At 39.3% G+C, this 13,378-nt stretch overlaps 1 protein-coding gene across 3 annotated transcripts in view; it reads right to left on the reverse strand.

Moving 5' to 3' along the window:
• Window positions 1-2,324: 2,324 nt before the first annotated feature.
• The window catches only part of LOC148040324 (BTB/POZ domain and ankyrin repeat-containing protein NPR1-like), a 49,049-nt gene continuing 37,995 nt past the window's right edge, over window positions 2,325-13,378 (reverse strand). For 2 of the 3 annotated variants that reach the window (XM_087698359.1, XM_087698342.1), the window contains 2 exons: window positions 3,793-4,050; window positions 2,325-3,497 (listed from right to left, as the gene is read on the reverse strand). In XM_087698359.1, coding sequence (XP_087554485.1) covers window positions 3,241-3,497; window positions 3,793-4,050 — 515 coding nt within the window. In that variant the 3' untranslated portion in view covers window positions 2,325-3,240. The remainder of the gene's footprint in view (window positions 3,498-3,792; window positions 4,051-13,378) is intronic. The other variant, XM_087698351.1, reaches the window with a different exon arrangement.

Consider the following 13,378-nt stretch of genomic DNA (forward strand, 5'->3'; position numbering starts at 1 on the left):
TTGATTGAAGGATCTATACAATTTTGCAATACATCTAACACCCACAATTGGGTTGTGGATGAGCCTTAGAGAATGGGCCCCCTAGCTTTGCATCAAGTGGTTGGCCAGTATAGTTGATGAAGCAAAGTCTCCTAGTTGCTTGAAAAATATGTATTTGCTTTCCATGGGAAGGTAAAAAACATTCAATGAGGTCCAACTAGTAAATCTAATGTGAGGGGTCCAAGTGCAACTTATCCAAAATAAAGAGATGAAAAGCTCCTTGAATGGAGGGTGTAATTGACAAAATAATTCCAAGACGACACAAAATAAGATAGAAGAATATTGGATACACGAGTTATTTGGACAATCAATAATGTGTGTGGAGTCTCATATATTACATGTCAACACTAAAGGCTCTTGGGCAAAGGATGTAATATATTCAGTGACTATTTGATCTTCCAAGATACACTTGCAAAAGATTTCAAAGAAGAGCAACCAAGCTATTGATTTATGTTCCTTGCAAACACATGTATTTCATTTTCAATAGGATTAAAAGAAAGGGGCCACAAGGTGTGTTTGACATGGTTTAGAATTAACATATTAGAGAAAGGAGGATTTTGGAGATGCATTGAAGTACAATGCATGTGAACTTATCATCAAGTAGCACTTACCAAGGTAAAATTGTTTCAAGTTTTGTATAATAGACAAACAAATATGTTGTTATAGCTTGAAATATTTGACAGTGATAACCATATCTTGAGGTGGTGGTTTTAGATATAATTTTTTTGTTTTCAAGAAAGGTGGTTTTGGCATTCTATGCAAGATTGGAATGATGATTATAGGAACTTTTCTGATTTGCATAAAATTTCTTTGGTGGAAACAAATTTTTTTAATGTTTATATTATTATATAGACATCTTTGAAGAGCTTGTAATGTAGTCCTCATTTAGGCATTACAATTTGATGGCTATGTGAACACAAATTGTACTCTTACCAACCTTCTAAATACGATAAAAAGTAGTAAGTGTGCAATGTTATGTTTCATAACTTGCATTAACATCCATTTAGACACCTCAAAGGCATATAGAACAAAGGCATATATCAAGGTTTGAGTTATAACTCACCTCAAGGTGCCATTTGCACAAAAAAGAAGCCTTCCTTAAGAGTGTGCCATTAGCACAAAAAGAATTGAGTCTTTCAAGGAGCCTAGCTTTTCCCAAAGACCTAGAAATCTTATCAACCAAGTGCAAATCTTGAAATGTCATGGGAGGTTGACATGATAGTAAGAAACAAGCAAGCACAAAAATACCTTGAGCAATGGCACTTCAGATTGCTTTGAAATGCTACCAATTATAATCTCAACCACCTTAGATTATTTGTCATGATTGCATGTGATGCACTCTAGATTATGTCCTAAAAGCAAAGTCCAATCATTGATGCTTCATAGGGAAAGTCATGATACTCTCGGTACCAATTAGGAATTGTGAGGTCAAAGCCACAATAGTCACTAAAACAAGAGATGCATTGACAACACTATCAAAGAAGAGAGGGGTTACTTGATATTGCAAGAAAATGATATTCCATACCTATCACTAGGAATCACTAAGCCACTCACATGGTAATGTTGAAGCCACAAATAATCACTAGAACCAAAGATGCATCAAAAAATTATGGAAGAAGAGAGGTCTTACTTCGCTCTTGCAAGAGTATATAATAATCCATAAGAATGGTACTACCTTTTAGTGATGTCAAGAGATTCATACGATGTTAGTAGAGAGGAGTTACTTGCTATTGCAAGGGAATTACTAAGCCACTCGTACAAAAACTTTGAAGCTACAAATAGTCACTAGAACCAAAGACGCATTAAAAAGTTATGGAAGAGAGACATTTAACTTTGCTCTTGCAAGAGAATATAATAATCCATAAGAATGTTACAACCTTTTAGCTGCATTTCTTTAATGTAATGATCCATAAGGGAATATAATAATCCATAAGAATGTTACAACCTTTTAGTGACGTTTCTTTTATGTAATGATACCACAATGTGAAACATACTTTTACCTTTGCATAATAAAATGTACATGGAGCAAATATCACCAAACCACCTTAGTTTTTTGACAAGATTCCAAAATACACCTAAATTTTCATACAATATCAAAGAACCCCCATATTTGTCAAATTCCCAATATACACTCTCAATTGATCAAAATATCAAAATGCCCATCACTGTGGGCAACTTCTTATCAGGATAATTGTGTTTCACGAGAATATGGAATGATATAATGATGACTTTTGATGGTGTTATACACACAATATTAAAAAGATTATGATTTATGGAAAAATAGGTAGGTTCTCAATATAGAACTAGTTAAAATTTAGAGCAGTTTGAGAGAACATACACAGGTAACTCAGTAATTGTTTGAGTTGAGATGCATTCTGGAACTCCCACGAACTACAAGGGCATTTCCATAAAACTCTATTTTTTCTAAACAGTTGGAGGTCACTAGGGGAGCAGACTTGTTAGAACATCTAATATGCCCTGCGAGTTGTATGGTCTAATTGGTGAAATGGCAACAGTAGATGTAAAGAGAGAAGCAACACGATGATGTGTGAGACATGTACAGCCAAGTAGAATGACCATACACCATGCACATGCATGCTTGCAGATTTTCCACCCTACCCTTCAAGAACGATCGACCTAACGACTTCAGTTTATAGAGAGGATCAGGAGCTATTCCACTAAATTCCCCCTACCCATCATGCAGCAGAACATGCTTTCACCACCCCCTGTGAAACTCAATCTGATATTAGACACTCAAGATGCATGGTCATGATACAGGCATGATTATAAGTAATTCCATCTTGTTTAACTGTGCTCTATATTGTTCCCATGTATCTCCTTCCGTTTGTTGCTCTACCTTTCTTTTCCATGAAGGGACCTGTTGTATCTTTCTTAATCTTATTAGCACCACTAGGCGTAACTCTCTCTCAAGAGGGGTGTGTGTGCATGCACATGCAAAAGTGCATGCAAGCATGCACGCACACACAAGCTTGCAAGGTCATATACACAAGCAGCTTTTCTAAACCCAGAGCTTGTGGCTGTGTAGCAACCTTATATGACCTTGGGGCATGTACAACATGATCTGTTCTGCCTCAAATTACAGCATCTGCTTTCTAGAAAAACCCCAACCTTGATGAATGAGGGGTGTTTTCTTGGATAGTGAAACACAGATGTAAAGACCTGCTTTGTGAAAGGTACTAGCTATCTTAATATTGAGGAGGAAGAGGAGGATGACGACATTTGCACGTCCCGTTTCTCAGGCTTCCGTCTGTCCATGGCAGCAACATCCTTCCTAAATGCCACTGTAAGTACATCTTTGAGCTCATAATAACGGCGTTTTTTGGTTCTCTGTTCCTCTGCAGTTCCCATTTCTATACAGTTTAGTTCGGATAGGTCATCATCCATGAAGTTGTTGATAACAGCAGTGCAACGCGGAAAAATCCTCTTGCCCAGTTCAACTGAGAATGCACAGCTAATTTCAGAGAGAATTTATTGAAACTCATATTTCCAACCAAAACGGAAAAATTCTGAACAGCTATACAAGCACAGTCCAATGGGACATATTCACGTACATGAGTGCAGTGTCATGCAAATGATACTTACAAGCTCTCCTAAAAGAATGACTGCATGAAACATAAATCTCATAATGCAGATGATATGCAAAAACATAAATCCCATAAAGCAGATCATGAACATTCAGACATAGGAAAATGGATTCCATATTTTTGAAAACATTGACTGAACGTACATTACCTGTTTTTTCAAGTGCTTGCACTCTTTTGACAAGAGCCTCACTCATCATAGGTGTAGAAATTGAGTTGCCCGTTATAGGCAGCTCTTTCAAAGAGAATTTTTGTGATGGAATTTGATTGAGGTCCACATCAGTTTCCTTTTTGGAACTTTGACCAAGGTTATAACCTCCAAGGCCAGTAAATTCAGATGTAGCCCCTAGGCGTGAAATTCCTGTCACCAGCTTTGCTTGCTGTGGGAAAAGCAAGCGAGCAACTGCCACTGTGCACAACAATCTCTGTCAGTATGGTCTGAGGAATCATAACACGTCTCATTGAAATGAGAGCATCAGAAGTACTTGATGCATCACAAGATTTGATTGCTTGAACTAAATCCTACTCCATGAAACAATAAGACAGGTAAATGCCAGGATGCTTGTAATTTTCATATGTAGCTCATAAATGATGGCGCAAAATTGTCAAAGATAAAGCTATCTGCCTAGTGTGTGAACACGATCTTGTGTGTTAGTGTGTGTGTGTTGAGGTGAGAGGGGTTTTGCATAGAGGAGAGACTTTTCTCTCTGCATTAAATGCTGCAAATCTATTGCATTCGCCTAACAAAGTTATGCATGGTTTAGCAAACTTTTGCTCTTTTAGGCATTGTTTAAAGATGAGAGCTGCATTTCAAGATTCTTAGCAAATGGTAAACTGAGACCCTATGCAAAACCCCCTGAAACACCTCTCATACTTCCTTGCATTAAATGAGGCCAATGATGTAAGTGTGGAATTTGGATATACTTATATTTAACTCCTATCCCTAGTTAAAACCAGCCTGCCTTCTTACAAAAGGGTGGTGGAACCCTAAAATGCATTTATTTACAGCAAGCAATAAATACATAAAACAAACCATAAATTGAAAATAAAATACTTTACCACTTTGGGCTAGATTTCCCTCAAGCAATTGAGATGAGCAGACACTTGATTGGCCCCACATTGCAGTATTACTTTTCACATTAATTCCAAACATCTATTCTACAACTATGAATTTCACCAAGACAATTCTCTGACAGCATTTGGAATAATAAGCTGTCCTCTGCAACCAGCAGCCACCGAGTTTAATTTCTCTCTTAATCAATGCACATATAGATTTATCGGACGCAATACGAACACTCCGTTTTTGGCCCTAGCTTTTGGATTAACTAATGCTTCCACAACTTTCTAATAGATGATGAATGATTTGTTTGTCCATTCCCCTAAGTTGTTTGGCAATCAAAACATACTTCATCATGTATGCCCACATCAGATAATTTGTATCATCCAATTTGTAGAAATCACAAAAAACATATTCAGCAAGTCATTTTGGCATACCATTGCTTGCTACATACAGCTGAATTTTCACAATAGCGACTGCCAAATGTGTATCAAAAGGTACAATGGTATAAAAAGCAAGAAAATGCTCAAAAAACTTACAATTTTGCACACAATTGACGATGACAGAATATTTTTCAACAAGGCTCCAATGTCCCCGAATGTTGATGTACATGATGAAATTGGCTCAATGTTGATGGATTTGCATAAATTTCACAAAAGCCCCAAATTAGTTTGATGAAATTTGGTGAACTTTGGCCTCAAATATGAGAAGCCCCAAATTTTTTATGAAATTGGGCAATATTGCACACCAAACATAAATCCCCAAAATGTTGGTAAATTTTGGAGATTTGAACAAAAGCCCCACATTTTTTTAAAGATATGGAGTGGCAGTTGATGTTTGCTGCAAAAATCCCCAAACTTTGTGCATGTCGAGAGGCTGCACACATGCATACGGGTTTGATTTCCAACACAGATAGATTGCAAACAATAGCGGCCAAGTTCAGCATAAACTAACGACTTGCCAATCTGAGAACTGATCACAAACTGCTGCAAATGTAACCCTAAAATGATTACAAACTCATTGCAAAAACTGACTAGCAATCAATGCAAAATTGATCCCAAAAGTGACCATAAATGATTCTCAAACTGATAAAAAACTAAGCTGAAACTTATCGAATTTTTGTCTTAAAATTGAGGCAAAACTCATGCCAAACTGATCATATGCTGATGCAAAAGTATAGTTCCAATGCCGGGTGAAACTCATACCCATCTGCATACATCTTACAGTGACGAGTATACTAAATAGTGACCATATGGCAAACATACTATCAACACAATACCTTGGATGCATGCTAAATACATCCGAGATCCACTACATTCGAGAGCTGTCCACAACTAGCAGAGTGGAAGTGCTACCTCCCCCTTGGGCATCAGGCAATACTCCAGACCCCTGCTCTGTTGAACTTGACTAAGCTCTAAATAAAGTCGGCTCTAACTAAAGGCATCTAGGTAAAGCTACAACAACTGAGGATGGTCTACCAAGTCATCCTCTTCCATCCATTTGGCATCCATTGGTGAATAATTCTGAAATTTTACCAAGTATCTCCTAGAGACCTTTCTTTCCTTATGTGCTAGAATCTTCTCAGATACCAAAATCTCATCCACCTCCTCAACCTCAAGCTGAATTTTAGCAGACATATCCTCTGGTACATCACCATTCTTGCCACCCTTAACCACCTCAAATGGAACTTTGCCAATGGAACTATACACTGTGTTGCTGTAAGCAAACTCAACCAAGGGCAAATATTACTCCCACTATGTCTTGTTATCTGAAACATAGCACCTCAAAAGATCTAACACTGAGGAATTTACTTCCTCAAGCTATCTGTCTGTGGAGAAAAGGATGATGAGAATTTTAGCGTGACACCCATATTCTCAAACAACCCCTTCCAAAATCAACTGGTCAGCTGAGGTCTCGATCACTAACAATCGTCTCTGGCATACCATGATACTTAAAGATGTGCTACAAAAACAATTGTGTCATGTGATTAGCCTTTATTTTCTTCCTCACCAAAATAAAATGGGCTTGTTTGCTAAACCTGCAAATGATAGCCCATATCCCATCATTCCCTGTAGGTGTCCTAGGAAGCTCAAAAATAAAGTCCATTGCAATGCTTTGCCAAGAGGGCTACAATAAACCCAATATCTTTTGCCTATCATACTTTACCTTCTAACATATGATGCATATCCTAACAAACTGTTCTACATCATGCCTCAAAGCTGGCCAATAAAAGAAATGCTCCATTGCCTTGACCGTGGCATCAATACCAAGAGGAGCATGACTTTCACTGCTAACTCAAGGTCTTAATTACTTTGTGACACAATCATCCATGCATCATCAGAATCCATCTCTTAGCACAAAGTGCTCATGTCTCTAACCATTGCAAAGCTAATCATAAACATTAGCAAAGTTTGAATCAACAACGTATTTCTCTTTTATAGCATCCAACTTAGTGTGATAAACTATACTGACGGCTGAAATTTGTGGCTTACGTGACAGTGCATCAGCCACAACATTCTTTTTACCATCGATATGTACAATCTCAAAATGAAACACGGAGAGAAAATTTACCCATCTCATATGCTTCTCTAATAACTTTGTCTATGTCAAAAAATACCTCAAAGTCTAATCGTCTGTCTACGCTATAAAATCAGCCCCCAATAAATAATGTTTTCACGTAGATAGTGCATGCATTACAATTCTTTTCTACACCATGGAAAATTTGGCTCTCATAAACCACAACTCGGCCATCCTAGCCCCAATGTTGTTACCACTTGCATCACAGTGAACTACGAATGACTTCCTTAGATGAGGCAATACAAACATAGGATTCAATGTCATCTTTTTCTTCAACTTTTCAAATGCTGAAATTTTCACTACTATCCATCTAAATGGCACATCCTTCTTCTGCAAAGCATGTAACGGAGATACAATTTTAGCAAACCTGCGTACATGCTTCCTACAGTAAAAACATAAATCCAAGAAGCTGCGGATTTCTTGCACATTTCTCAAAGATGGCCATGATCGTATTGCCTCAACCTTTGCACGGCCCATGAGAATACCATTAGTCGATACAATATGCCCCAAAAAGTGGATTTCATACAAAAAGAGTTTACTTTTCTTCTCATTCATAACCAACCTATACTCACGCGGTTCATTGAACACAATGTCCAAGTGTCTTTTTTGCTCTGCCTCATTCTTTGAATAAACAATCATGTCATCAAAGAAAGTGTCCACAAATCTCTATGTGGCTTGAAAATGCAATCTATCATCTAATTAAAAGTGATAGGTGTAGTGATGGGGAGGCACGAAGATCGAGACAGTTGTTCCTTAGGCATAGCGAGACAGAGAGAGTGAGAGAGAGCAGAGTAGAGAGTGTGCACGATTTGTGGATACAATGAGGAGTGTACCACTTTAGGTTTTTAGATAGATATATATATGTAAGTACAAGTGCTAAGGGTGTGTTCACACCCGAGCACATTAAAAGGCATAAGGGCATTTATTCCCAATAACCTCCCACCTAAAGATAATGTGCCTTAAGAGGAGAAAAGAATCAGCTAAGTCTAGTTATGTACAAAGCTAAAATACATATATCTATCCAACTCCCATTATCTGTCGGCAATAAGCAAACCGCTTTGCTGAAAGACCCTTTGTGAGAAGGTCTGCAGGATTATCATCTGTATGCACTTTGACAAGCTCAATGCTCTTGCTGTCAAGTACATCTCTAATGAAGTGGTACTTCACCTGTATGTGTTTCGTCTTTGCATGAAAGACGGGATTCCGTGCTACAATGATAGCACTGACTATCACAATGGAGAACAGGTAACTATGTGATGCCAAGCTCTCCCACCAGACGTGAAAGCCATAGTAGTAGATAGTGCAACACACTTTTGTAGCCTGGAGATCCAAGAGATTGCTCCTCCTGTGAAGGTAAACACATACCCAGAAGTGGACTTTCTACAATCCGCATGACCAGCATAGTCTGCATCCGTAAAGCCAACAACAAATGCCTTCTGCTTTCCAAAGCAGATGCACAATTCCTTTGTGCCTTTGAGATATCTCATAATGCCTTTCGCTGCTTCCCAATGCTTTTTACCAGGGTTTGCTATGTATTTGCTAACCACTCCCACTGCAAAGGCAATGTCAGGACGTGTAGCAACCATAGCATACATCAAACTGTCAACAGCTAAAGCATATGGTATCTTGGCCATTTCAGCCTTCTCATCATCAAATGTAGGGCTGTCCTTTGCACTGAGTTTCACATATGGAGGCAATGGAACCCCAATTGTTTTCCCCCCCTCCATATTGAAACACTGCAAAACCTTGGAGATATACTCCTACTGAGATAGATAGAGCAATCCTTTTGACCTATCTCTGAGTATTCGCATACCAAGAATGTGATTTGCATCACCAAGATCCTTCATGTCAAAGCTGCCATGAAGACTTTGCTTCAGTGAATTCAAGGCATGAGTATCCCTGCCAACAATCAACATGTCATCAACATACAGAACCAAGATAATTAGGCTGCTATCTGCTGCCTTCTTAGTGTACAAGCAGTAATCTACTTGACTTCTATAGAAACCTTGAGATTGCATAAATGTATCAAATTTATGATACCATTCTCTTGGTGCTTGTTTCAACCCATACAAACTTCTTTTGAGTTTACATATCATCTGTTCTTTCTCTTTTTCAACAAACCCTTCAAGCTGCTGCATATATATGTCTTCATGCAGATCACCATGTAAGAATGCAATCTTTACATACATCTGTATGAGCTCCATATCTTCAGCTGCAACCAAGCCTAAAATGGTTCTCAATGTAGTCATCTTGACTACAGGAGAGAAAATCTCATCAAAGTCAATTCCATGCTCCTGCTTGTACCCCTTTGCAACCAATCTTGCTTTGTACTTTGGTGAGGAACCAAAAGTGACCTTTATCTTGTAAACCCATTTGCATGGAAGTATTTTCTGTTCTTTAGGCAGTTGCACCAAGTCCCAAGTGCCATTTTTCTCAAGAGATTCCATCTCTGACAACATGACTTTATACCATTTCTTGCTGTCCTGTCTGTCCATTGCTTCCTTGAAGCAATACAATTCACCACAGTCAGCCAACATGACATAATCAGCCACATTATTTGCACCAAGAATGAATCTATCAGGTTTTTTAGTAGCCCTAGACGATCTCCTAACCCAATGATCATTGTTTGTTGGTTGTTGAGCATTTTCAGCTTGCTATCCTGGCATTTCAGCCTGCAAATCATCATTAACAGCTTGTTGTCCTAGCTATTCCTACACATGTAGTGGCTCATTATCACGGGCAATAGCTGGCTGATCATTTCCAGCATTATTTTATGCATTTACAGGTTCATTTACAGCAAGTATATGCTGCTGTACAATGGGCACATTTTGCTGTCCAAAAGGTATTTCTTCCGGAATACAACCCTACGGACCTCCTCAATCTTTTCGGGCTGTTTATGCATGTGATTTCCCGAAAGATAACATCATTGCTATGTACTACTTTCCTTTTCTCGAGATCCCACAATCTATACCGCATTTCACCCTTGTCACCATATCCTAGGAAAATGCATTTACAAGACTTTGGCTCAAGCTTGCTGCATTTTTCTTTACAAATGTGCACAAAAGCCTTGCAGCCAAACACTTTCAAATGAGCATATGAAGGTGGCTTGCCCGACCACACTTCTTGGCGAACTCCCCTCTTTCCCCCCCCCCCCCCCCCCCCCCCCCCAAAAAGACTTGTTTGGTGACCAATTAATTAAGTGTACGGCTGTCATAACAGCCTCTGTCCAAAAAGCATGGGGTAATGCAGCATGAGACAGCATTGTACGGACCTTATCCTGTATGGTCCAATTCATACGCTCTGCAACTCCATTTTGGAGTGGATTATGAGGGACAGTGAGCTCCCTCTTTATCCCTTTGCTGTCACAAAATGCCTGAAAGGCCTTGGACACATATTCCCCACCATTATCAGAGCGAAGACACTTGAGTGTCTTATCCATTTGATTTTCAACCAATGCCAAGAATTTTTTAAACTTGTCAAGCACTTTATCCTTGCTACAAATAGGATAAACCCATACCTTCCGTGTAGCATCATCGACAAAGGTGACAAAATATTTCTTTCCCCCTAAAGCTAATCCTCGCATCTGACATACATCTAAATGTACTAACTCTAGAGGAGAAGATTTCAGCGAAAGAGACTTTTTACGAGATGTCTGTGCATGTTTACCACAAATACAATGATCACAATGCTCAAAATCAACATAACGAAGACAAGGCAAGTAACCCAAACAAGAAAGCACTTTCATTCATGTTTGACTCATATGTCCCAACCGACCATGCCACAAAGAACGCTTGGCTGCTCGGTCACGACAACAACATGATCACTCACACTAGATACATGGAGAGGATACAAAGTATCACTTTTACAACCCCTGGTAATCACTCTAGATCCCTTACAGATCTTCCATTTTCCATCACCAAATGTGGTATGAAAACCATCATCATCTAGCTACCCTGTGTTAATCAAGCTCTTCTTGAGCTAAGGTACATGCCGTACATGCTAAAGTATGAAGACAGAGCCATGTTGAAATTACAACTGCACAATACCTGCAATGTCACATGCATAGTTGTCCCCAAGATGGACAGCACCAAGTCGACCCCATGTATAGGTAGAGAACTTGTTATATTTATAAGGTAAATTACGGGAAACAGGCACGAGGGATGACCGTCCGGGGCCTTGGGCGCCCGAACGGGGTTTAGGGGAGCCTAGAATTAAAGAGAGTCCAGGAATAGTAGGACTCACCAACAAATGACGGCTGGCAATCGGATTACGATGCGAGTTGCTAGCAATAACTAGGCAAGGCTGGGAGGCAAAAAGGATCTCGTGCCCTTTGAGTGTCGGACTGTATTCTTCTGGAATTTTTCTTCATCTTTTGAGTCGCTTAACATTGGTATCAGAGCTGCCATCGTATCCTGCTGGAGCCGTCGGGTCCTGATTTTGTTAGTCATTCGTGAAGTTTTTTTTCAACGGCGATTACAGGCGAGGCCCAGGCGATTTGACGGACACGTCACCCGTCATACGTTAAAACTGGCCGTGTGGAGACAAAAAGTGTGAGACGCCGCAAGAGGAGGTGAAAAGCGTGAGACGCCGCAAGGAGACGTCTCTTCGCGTGAGACGCCGCAGGGAGATCAAAAGGGTGAGACAGTACTTCACGTGCCTCACGTCATACCAATTGTCTTGGGAGAGTAATCATTCAACGGTTCGTCACCAGCCGACTCAAGTTAGGAGCCAAATCCGTTATCAACTGACTGAAATCAGTCAGATTCGTCCTACACATAAAAGACATACTGGTGGTTCACGTGATAGTCCCATTTTCTACCAAAGAACTTCATTTCCAGCGTGACTGGTTTAGTCCGGGAAGACAAAAATTGTTCCTTACTCTTCGGGCTTATTAATAAAACCAGCAACAGTTGCCCTGTCATTATAACCAGGGAAGTACTTTACTTTGTATGCAAATTTCTTATCTTTGCTTTCCAATTCCAGTGTATTAATGGTAGAAAAAGGGAAAGAGGGAGTAATGGAAGGTTCTAGTTTTGGGGACCACCCTGTGGTAGATCCCCATGAAACGGAGATGCAAGAAGAACAGTGGGAAGAATTCTTTGCTACACGAGAACAATTTGATGATCTTACTGCTCGTGTGCAGACTCAGGGGGTTCAAATGGAATTTTTAACTCAAACACTCACTGAAATGAAATCTCAATTAACTTTATTGTTAGAAAGGGATAAAAATAAGATAGAAACCTCGGATATCCCATCTTCATCGAAAGATTTAGATGTGACTATGCGAGATCCTAAGGAACCCCACCACAAGTTAAGGGATAATCCAGTTCTAAAAGATATGAAACCCCCTCAGTTTCACGGGGAGGAAAAAGATAGAAATAAAGATACAATCTTTAATTTTCTCCAAAAATGGAAAGATTTACATAAACTTAAAAATACTCCACCACATCTCCAAGCACTGGAGGCTAGTTTAACTTTGGGGCCCAAAGCGTATAAATGGTGGCGAACTTTAAAGGAGGCAAATAAAATACCTGAAACTTGGGCTCAATTTGAATCCGTCTTTTTGAAAGAATTCCTTCCTGAAAATGAAACGGAAAGAAATTGGAAAGATTGGGATTATATCAGACAAAAGGGAAGACCCCTGCTGACATATTTAGAGGAATATCGTGAAGGAATAGATGAATTTCAAAAGACAAGAGGATTCATTAGGGGACTAGATAAGGCCTATAAAAAGGAAGTAAAAAGGAGTTCACCTAAGACGCTAGAAGAGGCAATTAAATTTGCATTAATCAATGAAGATAGTATGCGTCCAGGTACACTCACTAGTCTCACTGATACGGAGCCCAAGTCTAAGGAATTGGAAACCTCAAAATTTGTGGGCAAATTTAAAAGGAAAATGCTATTTTTTAAGAGCAAAAAACAACCTTTTGAAAAAAAACAATATGTGAGGCCAAAGTTAAGTCCAGATGACTTTGATGAGGCCAAAAAAGAAAAGCTGTGTTTCAATTGCCTTTCCCCTAACCATGCTGCTTGGAATTGCCCTCAAAGGAAAAAGGGGGAAGACAAAGAAAAGGATAAGGACAAGGGCAAGGGAAAAGAAAAA

Source organism: Lygodium microphyllum, chromosome 2 (assembly GCF_053477565.2).
Source record: "Lygodium microphyllum isolate KBCC chromosome 2, Lygodium_microphyllum_v1.1.10, whole genome shotgun sequence".
Taxonomy (NCBI): Eukaryota; Viridiplantae; Streptophyta; class Polypodiopsida; order Schizaeales; family Lygodiaceae; genus Lygodium; species Lygodium microphyllum.